The sequence below is a fragment of the Meleagris gallopavo genome, chromosome 2 (genome assembly GCF_905368555.1).
Source record: "Meleagris gallopavo chromosome 2, MGAL_WU_HG_1.1, whole genome shotgun sequence".
NCBI classification, from domain to species: domain Eukaryota; kingdom Metazoa; phylum Chordata; class Aves; order Galliformes; family Phasianidae; genus Meleagris; species Meleagris gallopavo.
In genome coordinates, this window is record NC_139405.1 from 60,138,348 (window position 1) to 60,160,936 (window position 22,589).

At 35.3% G+C, this 22,589-nt stretch overlaps 1 protein-coding gene across 1 annotated transcript in view; it reads left to right on the forward strand.

Annotated features, from left to right (window-relative positions):
- TRDN (triadin) overlaps positions 1 to 22,589 on the forward strand; it is a 205,327-nt gene that overhangs the window by 92,652 nt on the left and 90,086 nt on the right. The window contains exons 14-16 of the mRNA XM_085217385.1: positions 6,444 to 6,479; positions 7,568 to 7,630; positions 8,469 to 8,531. Of these exons, the coding sequence (XP_085073511.1) occupies positions 6,444 to 6,479; positions 7,568 to 7,630; positions 8,469 to 8,531 (162 nt within the window). The remainder of the gene's footprint in view (positions 1 to 6,443; positions 6,480 to 7,567; positions 7,631 to 8,468; positions 8,532 to 22,589) is intronic.

Consider the following 22,589-nt stretch of genomic DNA (forward strand, 5'->3'; position numbering starts at 1 on the left):
CCCTGTGATCTCCATGCTTTGTAGCACAAAAGTACTTTGAAGAGCACTGTATCACAAAAATGCTTTGAACAGCATTGTATTTGAGTATGATTTTCCAGGCTATATTGTCCTAAAAAGGTCACATCTTTGAGTGGAAGAGCATTACGGAAGAGTGATCAACATAATTGTTCTGGATCATGATACGTTCTAAAATATCTCCTTCCTTTGACTGCTCTTTGCCATCTTGTTATTATTTGTGATAATATACGAAGTAAAAAAAAAAAAAGAAAGAAAGAAAGAAAGAAAAAAAACTATATCTCTGCAACATCTGTGAAGGAATAGTGACAAAAAAAAAGTTTTCTCTAGATCACTGTTTGAATCCCACAAATACAAATTTTGAAGAATGCAGTAAATTGTGAAATACATTTCTTTAGTTTCTTCCACAAATCTTGCAGAGGCTAAATTCACAGTGAAATATAAACCTGCATAGAATGTATACTACCTGACTATCTTAGGAAGAAATTCTAGTCTATATCTCAGCTCATGAATACATTAGGGGATATATCCAAGAGAATCTAAATTACTGAAGCCCATACACATTTTGACAAATCTTCCTAGATGTACAGAAGTGCATAAATCTTGTACAAATCAATCAGCTCTATCAATGACCTTCTGTTCTGTACACTGATTGCTCTATAAAATATATTTTGTTGTTATAAATAAATTATCCTTTAAAATAATCATTCTAATGAAAGATACACTAACAGCCTTTCAACAATGCAAAATTTTGATTTTTTATCCCAATTTTGAATATTTTTAATAATATTGATATTTTTTGCAACAGTCAATTGTCTGATAATTTTCTAATCTAGGGATAAATAAAAGCAAGTAAGAAAAATGTTTCTGTCAGAAATATCAAAAGGCAATGGGCTAGATTTTAAACCAACTTGTTATAAAAAACAGGTAAGATATCTTAAACAAGGTGCTATATATATAGCTTAAAAACAAAGGTTGGGTTGGGTTGTTTCTGTTGTTGGGTTTTTTTTTGTTGTTGTTGTTGGTTTTTTTTTTTGAGAAATATATGCCTTACATTTCCATGAGTCTGTACTGAAGACAGTAAAAGCTATGAAATCATCTAAACAAGGTTTTGAAGTGATTTATCTGATGATTTAGGTTAGACATTTAAACAGTAAAATCTAGATAATTTAGCTATGATGAAAACAGCCTAAATCTTCAAAACCCCTTGACACTTTATTTAAGGACAAGGCTTTTATGTACTGCTTTTATTCTACCATAAGAAAAAATAACGAAATAAATGCTTACCAGAAAATTTAAAAATGAATTAAATTATAAAGATATATATATATGTTGATTGGATAAATTACTATATTTTCTCATCTTTAATATTATTTATCCAATTCACAGTATTCAGTTTTACAGTTAAATATTCAACAAAATGTACCCAATAAAACAGACTAAATAATTCTGAAGATTATCTAAGAGACCTGTTTTTTAAAGTGTTACAGGTAAGCAATAACTTTTTGTCTATGATGCAACTGCAAATGGAGAAAACTTATTTGGATAAAGATTCTCTGGGATTTCAAATGAAGAAGTTTCATGCTGCTTTGGAAATATGAGGCAAAACCTTCAGATCATACTTTGCCTGGTCATCCCTTGTTCCTAAAACCTCAGATGTTTTTGTTTTTTTCAAAAGAATGATGCATAAAAATAATCATCAAAACTTTTCTCAAAACAAGTAACACAATTTGTGATATCTTTGATTCATATTGCCTAGTAAGAGTGTCAGCCATGAGGACAGAAGGATAGCCCTGCTGCTTTAGCTTTCTTGGTCTGGCTCTTGCCAAAGAAGATAGCATCCTAATGTGCCACTGTTCCCTTAGGAATTTAATTCTTCATTGCTATCATATTCACTCTGCATTCATCTTTGATGAATTTTAATGCAGGTCTTGCCATGGAGGCTGGCATGCCATCTTTTTCCCTTGACATGAATTTTATGGCTTCCTTACACTAGTACTTATTCTTCTTTGCCCCCACTGTGTTGTTTAGTGAGGGCAACGAATAACCCCATTCTATTAGCAAATAGTTTTGGTGCTTAACTCGACAGAGCTGTGAAGCCTATAATCACTCCAGGAAGAAATGAAGAACACTTACGTGGGTCAGATGAAAGCACTGGGAATTTCAATCATGATATCACTATCGTATACTTTCTGAAGAACTCGAAAATATCTCCACGAAGGAATCTTTAAAGCTACCAAATACTGTTTCAAATTGGGATTTGAAAACAGTGAAGTGGTATCAAAATGCAAAATCAGGCTGTAGAGATTGCCTGGGACATCAGAGTGTACTATATCTCCAATAACCTATGTGTCCCATTCACCTGCTCAATAAGAGAACGAACTGCAGCACATTAGACTGCTGAAATGAAAAGATCTAGTTTGAAAGAGAATATGGAAGAAAATGTACATAAATTTAGCCTAAGCACTCACCAGTATTTTAAGGAGAATGTATGAGTGTATGTGTTTTTGTGTGAGAAGAATCAATTCTAAGAAGTCTGGGTTAATTCTGCTTAGGTTTACTTGATTTTTATTGACTTTGGCCACGTAGTTTGGCAAAAGCGAGACAAAATTGTTTCTCACAGATAAAATAATTTCACCTACGTGGACAATCTTACCCAAGCATGGGATTTTTTTTTTTACATATACCTGAGGTCAAATTTGACATGAAACTTAAATTTAATTGAAAAATTTGGAGTTTCTGTGACATACTAAAATAATTAGAAGTGTTTCCTTGCCTTCTTGATCTGAGAGTTTCCAACCATAGAAGTGTCTTTCTATGTGAATTCATGTGATATTAATACAAAAAATCTCTGACTAGTCCTTAATACTCTCCACCCCAAGCAAAATGCAGAGGGGAAGAAGGTGTTATCAGAAGCTGAAAGGTAATGAGTCATTTTAATATTTAAAAGAAAATTTAGATTCCACAGAAATGAATGGCAAATCTTTCATTGAGTTCAGTAGAGAAGGCTATCAGTACCAATTAAAACAAAGGAAGAATAGCTGTAATATCTTCAAAACTAATAAGGAAATTAAAATATAGGGTTTTTGTAATGAAATTTAAAATTATGACTGTAATTAAGGTGTACAGACGTATTTGTAGAAAAGAGGAATTAAGTTTTACCTCTTGTGTCCAGTCTGAATTATAGTTTAACAGTATAAATTAAATCAACTTTTTCTTTGTTCTATTTCGTATATTTTTGAATGCACATGCACCTCCGCTGTTTGTTGCTCCTGTCAAGATGAGAATCAGTAGAGAAGAAAAGCTGTTGTATTTCACAAAGCCAGGCAATATCAAAAGTCTCTCACAAGAACTTTTCTCTCAATATTTACGGGCAATAGGGTTTTAGATAAATACAGATAAGCCTTGTATAAATATCTGAACTTTAGAAGGCTTATCTAAATGAAAACTTTGAATTTCTGGCATTCATTCAGCTAGTTAGTTTTTCTTATGCTCAGGCCTCTCCTCAAGAAAGTATCTGAATCCGTACTTTGCTGCTCTCCTTACCTCCATCTCTCAGAGGGGATGGGATGCGTTGATATGTCCTTCCAAAGTCAGTGTCCCCCTAAGTACATGGAGTATCTGGAACAATAGAAAGGAAATTCTCACAGCACTTCTCTCTTTCAGTGCCTGGAAAGCATTTCCATGACATCATGCCTCATAACTCACATGCATCCCTAAATTTAGATTGCCCCCTCAGTTCTGCCACAATAACATACTGGTCTTACCATGCCTGTTTTCAAGTGGAGCATTGTTAGCATGTTTCTTTTATCTCCAGTCCCAGCATTGGGCAAGCATTAGCTAACATCCCTTGTGAATAACACAAAGACATTTTCAGAGCTGTTAAAGGTAATTCAGAGCGAAACAGCTCTTTCTTGGTCTCTTTTGAATTTCACTTGGATTTCAAGCAATGCCATCAGTCCCTCATCATTTACCTAGAAACGAATCATTACATATCAGTTGCTTCTTTTCTCTAGAACTGTTCACATTCCCTCAGTCTCAGGAAGATTATATGGATTTATTTATTTTTATTTTCCCAATTAAAAAAAAATTCCAAAACATGTAACTGCTTTAATTGAATCTTATATTAATTAGTTTCCTCCTCATTGTAAAATAAATTCCAATTTTACATAGATTCTATGAAATAAATTGACTAAATGAAAAGCTTGACTTGCTGATTGATTCTGTTGCCTTATACTCTATCATCAGCTAATATCTCACTCTTGAAAAAGTATTGCAGGCTTTTAAAAGTGAGAGCTTCATTACACATGTATTACACATGTACATAAAGACATCAGCCGCATCTAGTGCTCCTGTTGGGAAAAAAATATATAGTATTAATTATATTATCAGCTAAAAGTAACAGTAATAATAACAGATATTTCAAAAGACAGTTGAATTCATCTTGTAGTCAATCTTGAATCATCAGAAACATTTTGTGTTCTCTTATGTAACCCACTGTTTATGCATATGATGATCCCTCTTTATGTTACTGATCCATAGAGTTGTATAGTCTTGCTACTTGTATTTTTAACAAAAAATCACTTTCAAATAACAGGAGTTTATAACTTGTGCAAAAGACTTGTCAAATTTCCTGTTTATTTATTTAGAGGAATACTACTGCATTTACAGTTTCAAAAATTGTTATTTTTACTGGTGTTAAATATACACTTAATGTGCCATATTCTAAAGGTGAACTGCTCAGGCTTAGGAGAAATTAATGTATTCAAGAAATCGAACTTCTTCCTTAAATCATAAATAATTCTTTATATAATATACACTTGCCAAATTTATCATCTCATTTACATAAAGTTTTGTCAGCAGTAAGTGTAAAGGGCATCACTGGGGCTAAATGCAACTGAAGATGTGATGGAAATCCTGAAACTGCTTTCCCTGAGATTTTAACCAAGATTATGCATGACACTGGGCAGCATTAGTGGTAATTAGGAGCCACAGTCCTTTTATACATTTCTGTAAACATCCTCTAGAAAATTCATAACAGGTAGAGATGCCACTAGGCTCACTGGGCACTCTGAATATTGTTACTTAAGAGCCTCGTATTAGAAAATTATATCGGTTGAATTAATTGGTGGAAGAATTCAGCAATAAAATTTCTGCAGCCAGGGATATATTCTCTTTGCTCTTTAAGTTAATTGCAGCATAAGTCCTTGCTACCCCCCAAGTCTACTATTCAAAGTTCTATTTCTCAAAGCTTCATGTAACAATTCATGATTCTCAAAACTCTGAATATTTCTGTGATATGCAAAGTAGATTTTATGTGACACAATTGAGCCCCAGAAGCTGGTGACATGCTGCACAGTCAAAGGCAGAAATGGTCTCTGATTAAAAAGAGTTTTTTGATTGTGATGATTTACAGCTTACAGTGCATCCTGTGTGCCACCTGGAACTTGGAATATGTTGAAGCAAAGACAATTAATCAGCTGTTCCACCAGAACAGAGGGAGTCTGAAAAAATAAATGGAAGAGAAAACACAGAAATACCAGTAGCAGTTCACTTTGTGGTTGCTAGGAGTAAAGGTTAGAAGAAAGAAGGAAGCTTTTTTTCTGGCAGTAACTGATAGGCTTGCTATGTAAAACATTTTCAGTTTAATCAGGTGGAGTTAGCAAACAATTGAACTATGCATTAGAAACTACAAAAGTTGACTTTACATGTGGAAAGGAAAAACTAAAAATCATATGTAGCACAGGAAAGTGAAGCTACTAAACTGTTTATTGTGTAATATAAGGCTGAAGAGTATTTTCTTTTGAAATGTCCATGATCTCTAGCGGGGGTTTCTGGAACACTGTTTCAAAGTGTGAGACAGAAACTCAGGGAACCTTAGAGCTAGACAATAAGAAGAATATTAAAATATACCAAACAAAAGAATCTTCCAACATTCTGAGTCAAGAAACCTGAGTACCATAAAGTGTACTCACAACACAAAGGAATCTGAAGCCTGAAGTCCAGTATGCTCACAAATTAAGCAGGTAGATTTTAACACAAAATATGGGGAGAAATATTCTGAAAAATGTATGCAATGATTTTCTGCTTCATTTTGTCACAACAATGAAAAGAGAAATGCATTGAGAAAACACATTTCAAACAAGAAACAAATGAAACGCAGTAATGTTAACCTTAATGTAAACATTACTGTCAGAAATTCAGCAGAAGTATGGTTAGAGGACAACCTGAATATTGGTAAAACCACTCCATGGTAGGCAAAATAACTATGTATGGAACCATCATGGACATATTGTGAAATTTATGTATTCTATGAAAATATCAGTTTTTTTCTATCAAGCATACCCTCATTTTGGCATAGGAAGCACACTATGCAGCGTGTTAATTAATTTTTTTCATTCCCTGTTTGTATACATTTTTTCACAAAGAACAAAAGTCTATTGTAGTAGCTAGGGAAATGAAAAGTAAGTTCTTTCATTTTTTCTTTATCTTCATGTTAATTTATGCAAGGGATGATAGTATAATTGCTTCTTGGATCTTCTGGCTTCAGGAAATATTCCTACCCCTTAAATAATTTTTCAAGACTCACTTACAGACCTATGCTCCTGTGTTTGTGCCATTTTTTATGGTAATAAAGCTTGCTTTCTTATCCACATTCATAAAGTAAAGTATCACAAAAATAAAAGTAGTTCCATTAACTTAATCAATATCCTAAGTCATGCAGCACAATCTGAAGATGACAAATTTTCCTTTTTGTATGTAGATGAAGAGTTAAAAAATAAAAAGCATTTAATTTAGCTATTCTAACACTCTTGTATTCTTCCCCATTTAAATGAGGATTCATTTCCTGGAAGAAAAAATAAGAATCGTAACTTCCTGATTTACACTGCTGAAATCACAATTTTCTAATTAATAATGTTCATGGAATAAGTAATTAAATTGTTCTAGCTTTTTGTAAAAAAAGCAAAGACATTATCCTTACTTCTGCCTCTGTCCAATTCTTTGAAAAACTAGAGGCAGATGATGTATAAGAATGAATTGTTTTCTTTTATAGGTGATCTTTTAAGTGCAGCTCTCCATGAAGTCCTATGACAGTTTCAAAGGTTCAATTCCTTAAAAGAGTTATAAAGGTATATTATGTAGGCAGGCTTTTCATGGCATTATGCATCCATTCCTGAGTATCATTTGTGTTTTGCTGCACTAAGTTAGATTTCTTAAAGAAACACTTGGGTAGAACAGATGCATGGCTACTGAATCACCATAATAAACTCCTACCAGAATAATGAGCATGATTTCTTAAACTAGTATCTGTAGCAAGTATCTGATGTATGCCCTAGTTGCAGTTCTATCCTTAACTTCACATATACTCTCTGAGAAGCAAGCTGTATTTCTAAGATGCTAATGTTAAACTCCTAAATAAATGGCCAGCTTATCAAATCTAGTACCTACTACCTATTTAAGAATTTCCATCCCAGATTATATACATATATATATATACACAAACATGCATATATATGTATGAAAATAGTCAAGCTTTTCTTTCCATATTTAGAGAGAAAGGAGGAAAAGAAAGTGATGGATGTAAGGAGGACTACCTCTGAAACTAAGAAGAAAGGTATGATTTGGTAATGTTTCTTGTTGACTTCATTCAGCTTTTATTCCCGCTTCTGAATCAAATCCTGCTGGTTAGGTTAGGTTAGTCCTATGGTTCTGGCTCTGTATTCCTCTTCTTTTATTTCCTTAATCAACATCTGCATGTTACTGCTTCTTCTTTAGTATCTGATGAGTTTAATGACTGATATTTTCTGAACTCTTTTCCTGAAAAATAAAAAAATCATGATTGGTGCCATATATGGGCTTGTTACGCAATTTAATGGAGACCTTATAAATAACTGTACACAATGGTACTGCCATATACTAAACTCAATATATCACTTAGATTACTGTGAACAATTTGTGATAGCAGGATTTGTGGATTTGATTTTTTTTAACAGAATCACAACCAAAAATTATAGTGACCAAACTGCAAAGCCTTAATATTCATCTAAATAACACTTTGGATTATTCATTCCCAGGAAGAATCTAAAATCCATTAGCAGTTTTCTTTGATGGAAAAAATATTTATCTCATTTATTATTTATTAATGATTTTATTGCTACTGGAACTTAAGCTAAAGGGTACTACATTCATGCACTGATGATTTTCGCCTAGCCTTTGATGAATTATTGAGGGTCAAAATCATTCATAGTTGATGCATGCTGATTAATTTTCATTTTCAGCTGATTGCTCTGTGGCTAGTCAGGTGCAAGTGCTAAAAGGGAATAGTCTGAGTTAAACTCCCAAATAAGGTACTTTTTTTCAGAATGTGCTCACCAGGGCTTAGATGAATGCATATTTGAGTGTATGATTCAGAGTTATAACTTATCAAATGACTTTCTTTGATTAAATCTTAGAAAAAGAAGGAAAAAAAGAGAAAGCACAAGAGAAGACAGCCACCCCTGAAATTAAAAAAACAGGTAAGAAGATGAAGTCTCCTTTCTCTGCAATAGATATCTGACTGGTTAGTTTGAGCACTTTCAGTTTTAAATCTTTTGAGATAGTGATGCTCACAACTCATTATCAATTAAGAATCCAAGCTAGAAGTAAATATGTATATCACAGTATATTTAAATATGTGTATACTGTATTTACATTACATAAAATAGTATTTTATGCATATTATATATGTGTGTACACACAATTTTCAGTTTGTACATGAAATCAGCAAAAGAAGCAGCAGTTTAAAAGAGTACGACATGAAAAAAATGAATTGGGTACATTGAATTTTGCGTGATTTTTTTCACAAGTTCAAATCAGTTTAAGTAATAAATAGAAACATCTATATATCAAATCACTTACTGTAGTAGAAAAATAGGCAATTATCTTTCTGAGACTTTATCCACACTCAAAATGTATGTTTTTTAAGTTAAAAATAAAGTTAGTAAGTGTCCTTAAATCAATCCATGGTGCCTTATGGTATTTAGAGAGATTCAAATTTCAATCAGACTGGAAATTAACATTTGGATCTAATATAATTGTAATTTTTCTTCCCTGTTATTTCAGTACATTTGTGAGCAGATTTAATGTACAAATACAAAAATATCTCCAGTAAGGTACACAGTTGTCTCATTAAAATCAATTCTCATTAAAATCATACAGAAATGAAAGGGTCAGTCTAGAGGTCTAGGTCATCATTTTAACACCTAAAGACACTGGTTCTGCTTTCTATTTTGCTAAATATATTCTACATAATCTGCAGGTCATACAGAACACGAATGAGTCTTTCTGTAGACTAGAGTAATTCAGGAAAATGTTGAAATTAAGACTGAAAGATTTAGGACTTTAGTTGCTACATCCTCAAAGTAAGCCTTGTGTTATGTTACTTAATTATTTAAATCTGTTGAACTTTATCAAAAGGCAAAATGACACACATCCTATTCTTTACTAATGCTGTAGATTACATATGCAAATCTGAATATGCACCTATTTCCATTTTGTCATGTATGATCTATATATGCTTCCCTGTTCAATGTTAATTTATTCTTCATAAAATAAAAATAAAGAGAACAACACTGGATACCATGAAGTACTGTACTGGCAGCCCCATATTTACGTACAATTCAATCTACTATAGTAGGAAGAGGCACACTGAGGGAGGGATAGCAAGAAAAGGGAATAGCCTTTCACAGTTGCATATTTAAATGTATAAACATAGATTTTAAAAGAAAATAAGCTGACAATTCAAATATCTCTCCTAACTCTATTCTAGTTCCAAGCTTGTATTTCATTTGAGAATACGGAATTTTAAAATATTACATTTTATGCCAGAGCTGCAGCACAAAGTTATTAATATGCTCATCTTCACAAGCTGTTGCTAAATCCAATGAGTCATCCTACCGATGCTAAAAAGACACAGATTAGACAAATCAAGACTTCCGCACATTTCTGTCCCTTTTATAAGCTCTGTAGGTTGCTGCATTTTAAAGAGTTTACTAGCCTTTGTGTAAGAGGACGGTAATCCATAATATATTCTTGCTACACATGTTGCTGTTATTCCTCATTCAGTTTGCTCTTTGAATGCATGTGTATTTTCTAGCTTTGATTGGCAGTACCTATTGTTATCCCTAAAAGGTTTTAAGCCTGAAATAATTGCCACATTTGATCAACAGAATAGTGGTGCATAGCCCAGTTTTGAAAGAAGATGCCACCGTGTCTGATAGAATTTATGCGCTTTGGGCAGACACAGTGAAAAAATTTCAGAGCACTTAATCAGCAGCATAGATAAATATCCAGAAGTAAGAGTAGAAGCGGCTTCCCGTATTCTTAACTTTTCCCATTAAAAGGTATACAGTGGCCACTGCATTAATATTATAGAATCCTTAGTTGGGAAGGTCTCTTAAAGTTCATGTGGTCCGACTCCCCTGCAATGAAAAGGGACATTCACAGTTAGATCAGATTGCTCAGAGCCCTGTCCAGACTGACCTTGAATGTCTCCAGGAATGGGGCATCCACCACCTCTCTGAGAAACTTGTTCCAGTGCCTCACCACAACCTATTGTAAAAAACTTTTTTATATCCTGTCTAAATCTTTTCTCCTTTAGTTTGAAATATTTTCACCTTATTCTATCAGAAAAGATTCTGCTTAAGGGTCTGTCCCCTTCATTTTTAATACCCCCCTCTCACTTCCCCCCCCCCCCCCCCCCCACGCACTTTAGATATTGAAAGGCTGCTGTCAGGTCATCTCCTAGCCTTCTCTTCTCCAATCTGAACAGCCCCAGCTCTCTCAGCCTGTCCTCGTAGGAGAGGTGTTCCATCACTTGGACCATTTTTGTGGCCCTATTAAACTCCTTCCCATTGTTTTCAAGCCACTATGTTACCGCTGAACATCTCTGGTTTTCTATCTCATTTTACTCTCCCCAAACACTGATGCCCCCAGAGTCAAGGAGCATGCTGCCTCCTTGACACCAACTGTTTCTATTCCTGTGCCAGAAAGCGGTGCTGCTGCGAGAAGATGCCTTCTTGATGCACGTTCCCTCTCCTGTTCCTCACCTCCATGCACAGCCTCTTGGAAGCCTCACCTCTGACCCATTACCCAAGTGATCTTCTTGGTGCAATGTACAGACTAGACTGTTGTATGCAAACATGATGGAGAGGTGGGGATGCTTCATAAGCAGCGGGTGATGCAAACTTCTCTAAAATAATGCTCTCAGAGCAGCACTTCCATCTATTCCTCCCCACCTCTCTTCCTCTAACAATAAATGCTTCATCATTCTCCAGCAAATGCTGACTATTTTTGCTGATTAATGCTTTAGATTAGCCCCTTTGTTCAGAAAACAATTTACCAGAGTATAGTTTTTTCTTGCTCTCCATTAGCTGCATCTGTGTGATGCATTTTTTTATTTGCATACCATTTCTCTCCTTCTCAGTGCCTCTGTCACTCCATTTTTTCTCTCTCCTCGTCTTCTGTTGCTGTAGAGGAGCAAAAGTCATCGAATGTGAAATGTTCTCAGTCTTTAGTACAAAACGAACTGAATGATTATTAATTAGCTTTTAAAAATGCACTGTAGATAAAACCATATTAATCCTCTGACCTTCAGCTAGTACAAAAACATTGTGTTAATTGTCCTGAAAAATAGATAATTCCATTGTTACAAACTCAGAGGTCTTGCTTAAACAAACATAACTGTCAGGCACAAGGGTCTGGCACAGTCACACTTCAAAACATTTTAAGAAATTCTATCCATAGTTATTCAGGATGAGGAGGAAACTACATCTCCAAATCTCTGTGATGGGACATGTTGAGCCTGAGCAGAGAGATGCTTTTGCCTGGCTTTCCAAGGCTCCTGTGGGAATGATGCTTCAGATCAGAGGGATTCAGCCTTCAAATTTTTTAGAAACAAGAACCTCTCTTCCAAAACTTTGGTGCCCTCCTGGACAAACTGGGGCTTTTAGAAACACCACTAGCCTGGTGTGGAAGTAAACATGTCCTCTAACTTTTTGTAAAACACTGAAATGTGACATAGAATCATTATGAAGGTGGGAATAGTTGCTCAATGCATCCTGGTTCATAAATAACAAACAAGAAGTGGACTAAGAGAAAGAAGTTTTTCCCTCTTTCATTCTTATATTTTGCTTACTATCTGAGCTTGTAAAAAGTAATTCTGATAGTAAGGTCAGATCAGACCTTATTTTTCAATGGAAACAACATTATGCGGAGTTTGATGTTCTTCAGATACTCATAGTTTGCCTGAAGATTGTCTTCTAATGGTCCCAACAGTCCAGAGCTTTGCTGCTCCTTCTGAAAATTCATAAAGTTCCTGAGCAGCATTTGCCTTTGATTCCTTCTTTCCCATTTTGTTTTGTTCTCACAAGAAATAGCATAGGTAATAAGGGAGCTGATAAAACACAGAAAATGTCACCCTGGATCTTTACACTATTTCCTAACTAAAGCTCTGCTCAGCTGATGTCGATGATCTTACGTTCCAGTTATTGCTTCACAATTTCAAATGATAATGGTAGTAAAAATACCTAGATCATAAACAGCATTTTCCCATAATAAATCCTATAACTCCTTTGCAAGGGTAGTTAGTGCCTTTTCCCTCACTTTCTACAAACATAAATTCAGAACTAGATATGTCATGCAGGCCAGATTTTCACTGAGTCTGTAATACATATCTTCTGAGCACCAAATCAGCGCTAGTTGGATTAAACATCCCAAATTTCCAGACACCTTTATTATTTGCAGGTATCAACCATCCTGATAAGTTCTTCTTAATGGAGATAAAACAAGTTAGGGTTGTGTTGTCCAAACCATTCACCCACTCATAGTGCTTGTATGCTCCCAGTAGACCAGTGACATTCATCTGAGTCTTATGAAGGACCACTGCAGTCTCTATCTAAAAAAAGAGCTAAGTTGCAACGCTTGCACATCTAGTATTGTGGATACATCTGTGATGCATGATATGGTGTCATATGTTTCACACCACACAGTGTTAGGAGAGAAGGGAATTGGTGATGTCTCACTTACAACCTAAGTAAATCTTTGCCTCCTGAATGGAAAAAGTTGCTATGGGGCTAAAGATACAGATACTAAGGTACATCGTAGTGATGTCACTATTAACAATCATGAAAAATCACTCTGCAATTATGAGAAAATAAACTAAAAGTTGTAAAACTCAGATGTAAAAACTGAAAACAATTCCTTGCAACTGCCCAGGAGCCAGGATAGGCATGTCACTCCCGCTATTCTGTCATTCAGTGACATCTAGTAGCTGAGCGTGAAGTCTTTGTTCAGTCAATGTTGCAGTAGAAAGTAGGCAGAGGGAAGATAATCAGGCATGAGAAAATATGACTTCTCAGCTCTCAGGGATGTTTTCCCATGGATTGACCGCAGATATATTGTCATCAGTTGTGTTTGCTTTGTTTTAAGCGCCAGTCTTAGCAAGCAAGAAAGAAGAAATAGAAAAGGCATTTAGTTTTGCAACTCTCTTGGCTCAACCTTACCCTTTCAGATTTGATATAAGTAGTTCTATTATAAGAAAAGAGCTAGTGACATCTGGTGGGCAATTATCTTTTTATTTTATTCTGTCTGCATATTTTTTATTGTTCATTTTCAAATGCAGATATTTTAAAAAGTCACTGATAAAATGATACACCTCTTATTTATTTCATCTGGCTCCTTATCCTATTACTGTAATGTCTGGAAAAGTCTTACAGTGTCATTCGGGTTTTGCACCACTCTCAGAAGTAATATTTAAGAGAACCACTACTTCCAGACCAATTAAAATATACCTCATGACAATTTTGTACCTCACATACCCAGTCATTTAGGGGACTGGATGCACAGCACACTACCTGAAGTGTTTTGGGTGAATCAATCTGCAATGGATTGAATGCTTTCATCTGGGAACCAGATGTTGATCTCATACTTGCTGTGCTTGCACACATCTGTAGGAATACATCTTTGCTGTGTCTCAAGAGCAGGGTTGGAAACTCCTCACTCTGCCCTGCTCACTCCCTGTAGCATATTTAGCTTAAGTGCTGACAGCTTTCAGCATGCTGTCCCCAGCATGGTCACTGCCATGTGTTTCATGTTGCCTAACGAGAAAGATGTCACACGATAGATGTCAGCAGACGGGGGAGTGGTGGGTGTTTTCAGAAGAACCCCAGTTTTAGCTCTGCAAGGGCCAGTGGGATGTAGCAGCTGTCTCAGTTTAGGCTGCTTACAAAGGCAAATTCAAGGTGTCAAGTCAGATCAAGATAGCCCAAGATATTTTGGAAGTGATTGATCATGAACAAAAAATAAGTTTATTCACAGTTTTTCTTCTGTCTAGCTAGAAAAGTATGAGAAAAAGGGAAAAACTGCAGTGGTGACAAACTGAGGTACTAGGTGCTATTTGGACTGTCCTATTTTTACAGCAGTTGTTGTAACATGTAGAAAGAAGTCTTATTCATCTGCACAGTGGCAGGCTGACTCTAGCCAGCAGCTAAGCACCCAGATTGTCACTTGCTTACTCCGCACCCCACAATGAGAGAGGGGAGACAGCAGGAAAAGATAAGTGACAAAAAACATACATCAAGATAAGGACTTCTTTATAAGTAAAAGAAAGAAAAATAAAACGAGATTTTGAGGCTGCCATATAACACACCTCCCAGTGAGCTGATCACTGCCCAACCAGACATCATACTGTAAGAAAAGCTGTCTGCCTTTTATTCCTCTACCCTGAGTTTTCTTGCCTGCACATGTTTTCATATGGTATGGAATATTGCTTTGGCAAACTTAAGTCAGCTGTCCTGGTTGTGTCCCTCCCAGATTTTTCATAACTTGATGCAGGGAGGCAGAAAGGGAAAAAAGGGTCAGCATCGCAGCAGAAAAAGCCTTGATGCTTTGCAATCACTACTCAGTAATAGATATTGTTGTGCTACCAAGACTGTTGTAGCCACAAGTCCAAAACATAGCACTATAGGGGCTACTATGAAGAAAATTAATTCCATTCCAGCTAGGCTTAGTACAGATGTCTGTAATTCATATTCATTTGCAGCTAGGTTTGGAAAGACTGGGAGAAGATAAATGCGAAAATTAAGTAACAGAAGTAATACACAATGAGTTGTCTAGTGATTCCTCATGCTGATAAAGTGAATCTGCAACAGCAAAAATTAAGAGAGAACAGTGAGATGTAAGTTCAGATCAAATTTAGGAACAAATCATGTTAAATCACACACATGGACCTCAAAACTGTGTGTGATCTTTCCTTAGGTTGTTACTGAAGCTCTCCTGACAGCTCTCACTCTTAGCTCGCCCATCCACATATTGGTTTCTGAGGGGGCCATGGCTTGCCTTGCTGTATGTTTGTACAAAGGCTGGCAAAGACACTGGCTATGGTCTCAGCCCTTCAACATGGTATTATTATTATATGAATCAATGCTTATACACCAAAGCCTACAAAAAATGTCTAGTTTTCCCAGCTGATTTACTGGAGCTTCAGGTTTCAACCCTTGCACAACATGCTGATTCATTCCTGACTAATTTATTCATGACACGATTATGCTTCTCAAGCCCATCCTGATTCTGTTCTTTCCTCCTCCTCTTCTGGTTCCTATTCATAGCTTACCTGCTGTTTTCTGACATTTTTGCATTGGTAGAGGATTCTCTTTTCAGACACAAACTGAGCATACAGTCTTCAGCTCTGGTTGCATTTTCTAACACAGAGAAATTCTAGATTAGGATTCCTGCATGGTTACCAGCAGGTGATGTTATTCACTCCTCTTTCCCTGACAGGGTGTATTGACATCTCATGATTTTGCTAACAACTTCCTATTTGTGGGGCTTTGTACAACAAAATCACAGAAAGTAGAGATGGAAATGACCTGTGGGGTCATCTAATCCTTCCTACTGGCAATGCAGTATAATTTCTTGCAGAATATCTTCAAGTGCTTTATCCAGTTCAGTTTGTAGCTCGGCCTCCATCAATTCCCACAGATTATTCTACAACCTAATAGATCTCTCACAGTTAAGAAGTGTTTCATTCTAGTCTGCCTAAATTTTCACTTGCTTAATTTTATCCCATTACTCAGTTATATTCTCTCATGACACCCAAATATAGTCTCTCTAACCTCAGGGCTCAATTCCTTAACGTCTCATGCATTGTATTACCATTTACATTTACATCCGCAGAATATCTTTAAAACTGACAAGGTGACTTGCAAGCTGAGGTTGTTTTTTGGTGGGTTTTTTTGTTTGCTTGTTTTGTTTTTTTTCTTTCCTACAACTGTGAATTTGCAGTGTTCAATTGTGAACCTTGCAACAGGAAACAATGGCCATGGCCACATGTCACCTGTGTGGAAGACAATAGAGAGATTGAAAGATGCATGTAAACGTGGTGTCTGAACTGGACAAAAAATAGAAAAAGTCACTGAAGTCATTTATAAATTAAGGATATTCATCATAGAGAGAGGTAAAGTATTCATACATTTAAAAAGAGACGACTGTTACAGTGAATACTAAGAACTTGCAGAGAAAAGAGATTGATTCCTCCTGCTGCAGCTTCTTTAGACTAGTAGAAAAAGTTAAACAAAGGATGAATAACTGGAAGCTGAAGCTGAGTGACTCCAGACTGAAAATGAGGTACATGTTCTTAACACTATAAGTGATAAACGACCACTGTTCTGCTTTCCTTGATTTCCATAGAAGAGGATTGTGTAGAAGAGGATTGTTTACCAAGTGGAAGATAGGCATCCACTGAAAAAGTAACTATCTGGAATACAGGAGACTCAGCAACAAAATGTCAGTTTAGATAACATGATGTCTTATTCTAGCCCTGAACATTATACATGTACAATCTCAGAGATACACATGACAAGCCAACAGAGAATGTAGTAGAGAGTCAGTGAAAAAATGCCATTGGAGACAAGTCCTGCAGGTTCTCCGGAAGAATGGGAGTTCCCTTCTAATTTATTTTTATGTGCTTTGCAAGATGAACCATATAATTCATAATAATTTTCTAAATATTCATTTTTTCATGAAAAATTAAAGAGTCTGATTTTTTAATTGATATTTCCAGAAAACATTAAGAGACAAATATAACTACTTGTGAAAATCAAATTGTATCTCTCAAGACAGAAGAATAAAAGCAAGCTGACAGTGAGGGGCAGTGCAAACAAAGCAGAAAAGCAGTCATCATGGTCTCCGTATGACTGGACACTAAGGGAGTCTGTTCCTGAAAAAAGACAAAAGGTAGTTCAAAAGATGTCCTGTGTATCCTAACCTGAAAGTTTCAAAGCCCTCAGTGGGCTTTGAATCCTAAGCTCCATCTTCAGCAATGACTGACAACATGATTTCAAAGATTTTTAGGTGCCTAAAGATGCCGTGTGGCACATAGCAGGATTTACAAACGCATCAAAGTAGGCCAGACACATAACTCCCACTGATTTTCAGTGAGAACTGAACTCCTAAAAACCTGCAGCACTTCTGAAAAAAGTACAGAGGTGGCAAGGTAGCTGTGGTGGCTCTGATAATATTATATGTTATTTCCTATTGAAAAGGTGGGAATAGTAATACTAATGTTACTTATTCTAAGACCAACCACTTACACCCTTCAGGGTCAAGTAAGAGATATAAGTGAGATGAAATGCAGAGACAAAGAGGTAGAAACAGGTTTTTGTCCTACCCTTCCCTTGTTTCTCCGTCACCTTACAGTAACAACTGGCTCAACATATAATTGATTTTTCATTGCAGTTGACTGTGGATGAATGATTTCAAATTAAAAGAGGGGAGATTTAGACTGGATAGAAGGAAGAAGTTTTTTATTATAAGAGTGGTGATACACTTAATGGTGAGACTAGGGCAGTTCCCCAGAGAGGTGGCGAATGCCTCATCCCTGGACATATTCAAGGTCAGGCTGGGCAGGATTCTGGACAACCTGAGCTAGCTGTAGGTGGCCCTGTTCATTGCATGGGAGTTGGACCAGGTGACCTTTAAGTGTCCCTTTCAACTCAAATTATTCTTTTCCATTCTATGACTGTAAATGAATTGTTCTTCCCAAGAAATATTAGCAGCAGATGAATAAACTTTAAGCACCTATCAGTGGTTCAGCCTTTACTAATGCCCATAAGTTAAGTGCTTTCAAAGCTATGCTGAATATTGCTCAGCCCAGGCCCGTTTCACTGTGTTTGTTCTTTTCCATCTTTGACTACAACTAACAAAGAAGGATAAAGGAAAATGATGGTAATATCTTGCTGGCAAAGAATTAGAAATGTTAGACTTTCGGTAAATAAAGACAAAGAGGAAGAAGCTTGGATTTAAAATACAAAGTCACTTTTTGATGAATTAACAAGAAAATATTCATTGAGTAAAGCAGAGACATCATTTTAGCGTCTTTTCTGCAGTGTCATTGTAAAGAGGGTTTTGGAGAAAGACAATACAGGAAATCTAGATAACAAAATACATATCAAACTTGAGGGTGACATTCAATCTAAATACCACACAGGTAACCAAACAATCATTTTGCCTTTGGACTTTCAGATATGTACAGAGAAGTACCTGTGTTGTACAAGCAGCTGGGTGGCATAACTTTAATTAAAGAATCTAATTTACTGCATCAACTCTGTTTATGTTGGTCGAGAGATTAATGTAATTCTTATTTTTCCAGTCACATCCAGAAATAACAGGATTAGAACATGCCTCAAACAACAAAAAGTTAATCTTTTAAATGTAGGGAAACAGATCTGTTCCCTTAAAATAAGATGTACATCTGAGTCAGACAGAGGCATCAGCAGACCTGATATTTAAGATAATTGTTATAAGTGAAACGTCCATGCACAGACACATCATCAGATGGTGATGACATACCTACATACTGCTATCAATTTTCTGCTGTTGTTCAAAGGAAAAATTGAAGGCTTCGTGGAAATCTAAATAAAGTCAGTGGAAACCTTTGGTGTTTTGGATAAGGCTGATTTTTTCTTTTCTTTCACTTCAATTTTTAAACAAAAAATTGTATTCTTTTGACTCTGAAATTAAGGCTTAGTTTTTTTATACTAGGTTTAAATTAATACATATTTGATAAAGTCTTCCATGTCACTTTTCCAAAGTGTAATTCCATCCTTTGGATGCTTTTCTCTTAGGAAAGTTCATAGACCAACAGTATCCATGATTTATAGTATGGCATCCTTTGTGCTTTACTCCTAGTTAAGGTTGTTTAACCTTACAATAAATGTTCCCAATGGCCTTGCTTGTTCTCTTTATCTGTTTTTCAAGAAGTAGAGCCAAATTTGTGCTTTTGCCATATGTCACTCTGAGAGACTAAGTCAGATGAATTATTATTGAATGATTTGTATAGTAGACCAGGCAGATGCTCATAAGTGGAAGAGCTATACATATCTTGGGTTATAAGTGAATTGATTTTTAGCTTGATTGCAGTAGATTTTGCATGAGGTTGCTTTCTCATAGATTTTGCTTCACTTATGAGAGTGTAACCAGGGTAGTGTGCCACCTATAAAGATGAACGTATGGACCTTACATTATTCAAGATTTCCCGTTCCTCAGCTTGAGGATGATGACTGTACTCATGTTCAGAAATAAAATACATCTGTATCTTATGTCTACAGATGCTATCTGTGCAGTCCTTTATCCAACAATATGGAAGAAATTGAAATGTGTTAACAAGTAAAGATGCATCAGAAGGATGCATAGCATATACACATTTAACAAAGCCTATTATGACTAAAAATACCCTCTTGTGATTAACTCAGGAAGTATTGGTGCAGATCTTTCTTAAGAAAGGTGTACAGAGAGTATATTCCCCATCTTTTTTCAAGAAAAGGGAAAAATTTTGAAGAAAATTTTCAGCTGTTACATTTCCACTAATACGAATGCCAGTTTATTCCAGGAAAAGATCTGATTCTGAAATTTTAGGAATTAATGTTATTGTCTACATATGCTACACAAAAATCATTACTTTTTCCCTAAACGACTGCAGCATGTGTAATTAAGTGCACTTACATCTTCCTGTGTACGGATGACTGTACTTTCATATCGTGCTCTATAGTTTTGCTCTTTTAAATCATTCCTGATGAATTCAGAAGGCAATAGAACATGTCTGCAGCTGCATTGCAGTGGGGAAACAGAATCCATTCCAGCAATTATAAAGTAGAAAGGAGAAATCAGTAATTAGTGGAACCATGAGTCACTGGTACAGTGGAAGTCGGCTGTTCCCAAAGTGCAGAATGTTTCTTACTACAAATGCAGATGAATCACTTGTTTGCTTATGACTCTCTCTACATTTTTTGAGTCCTTGAAAGAATTTTTTCAAATAATCTTGAGAAATCTCTTTGAGGTAAAATTAGGACTCCTTTGTCACACATGGTGGTACAAGAATACAGGTACCCAGCTACACTGAATTCTATTTAAAACTTTATTTTTTTTAAATTACTGTTTAGCTATGTCCAGTAATGACAAAAGGTGAAGATCCATTTATCCATTATCCTCAGGTTATCTGATACATTCTGTATTTTAACTGTTGGCTTTATTTAAAATTAATGCATAATATCTCAACATTTTTTTCTCAAGGAAATATGTTTCTCATATAGAGTAAAGGAGATGAAATATTTGATTATTCATTAAGAGGTGCTTAAAAGCAATTTATTTTATGTTAAATATGCATTTTTTCTAAAATACCCGAGACAAAAATATAAAATTCCCCCTCCCACAACAATCTGTGAAATAAATTTTAATGATCTGTCAGAATTTTAAAGAAGTGCTATCACCAAGAATTTATGAGCTGCTTTTTCATAAACCTAAACTCTTCAAACCCTTTTTTATCTCACTTTTTTTTTTTCCACTATCATTCTTATAATCTAGTCTCACGTCACTTCAGAGACCTTGAATTTGCTTGATAGTAGCTCCATTTCCTCTAGATTCTGCCTGGAAACAGTAATGTCTTCTGCACTTTTCCCTCTCTTGCTGTCCTGCCTGGAGAGGTTTAAACACAAATCCTGCAGTCTGAGACTCAAGACTTACTGACCTCCCCATATAACATTTCCTGAACTCTGCAGAAGTGGTAGCTGTTAGGTCTGCTACTACTCTTAATATGATTCTATAATTCTATTCTATGATTACTCAGATACTTTTTTTGTATATTTACAAAAGCAGTCAAGAAGACTACAAAGATTCTAGAATTTCTCAGACTTATCAAAAACATTTTGAAGAGTCAAGGAGAATCTTTTTCAGTAATTGTCATACAACATATGTTGGTATCTTGCCCAGTGAATAAAAAAGGAAACAAAACCAAGTTCTAGTACAAAGACAGAATCTTCCACATGGGTGAAGTATTGGTATTTCTGAACAGTTATTTTATGCCAATAGCGAAATTTAGGACTTCCGAAAATCACGTTAACAAAGGATTCTTAATAAGTAAAATTTAGATAGAGTCTTGCTAGCTATTGATCCTACTGAAAAGAAAAAACAATATTATTTTAATTCTCTGTGATATGAAATTTTGAATAACATTATCATAAAATATATACTTCAAAACAGAAGGTTCAGACAATCTGAAAAATTGCTACTATACCAGGGATCCATTTTCTCAGTAGTGACTGAAATTAAAATAAACATTAATACACCCCAAAACTGCGAGATATGGTTAAGATGACTTTGTTAATACTATAAAATTTGAGTTAAAATATCAACAAATATATATAAATTAGAAAGCAATGGAGTTATCAATTTTAAGAGGAAGTTCAGAAGTAACAATATTCAATGTCAGAATTGTACTTGAAATTTATAGTATTTTGTAGGGAAAAAAAGATATTTTATAACTTCCAGTAAATAAAAAAGAAAAAGAAATGCTTAACCATAATACATCTCAATATATTTGAAGGTTTAAAATGCTTCTTTAACTACTATGTGTTCAATAGCTGTTCATTATTAACTTCATGATACTCATCCATCTAGGGTGTCTTTCTCTTAAATCACATTAACTGCAAATCTTTCTACATAATAAGTTGTTTTTAAATTCTGGTACATCTGCTAGCTTGAGAGCAGACTGTACTGAGACTGGTCTCTAAGAGACTTTAATTATGTATATCATTCAAATGACGGAAATTCTCAATGATTAAATGCCACCTGCTAACATAATTTCCTCTCATGAGCCTTACTCCAAAGGGAGTGTTATCTGTCACGTTTTGGAGGTGCACTATCTCAAAACTCTGCTATTGTACTGCATCTGTGAAACAAAAACCGAAATTCTAACATGTGCTCTCAGTTGTGTTTTGGTCAATAAGATCAGAAGATTTTTACTGTGGATACACAGCACTTTGGAAAATATCATTTTTTCAAGATGATTATCCCCAATTCTTGAGATTCTGCGCTCATTTTTCTATTCTTTTTCTTCTCCTATTTTTAATTACAAAACTAATTGAAAACCTACATCAAAATAAATAATATAAAACAAGCAAGGACAAGCAAGTTTCTGTAAAACTTACTAGAAATCTTTGAGTCAGCCAGTGGTACTATTGGTCATATTGTGTGAGGCATCTTCA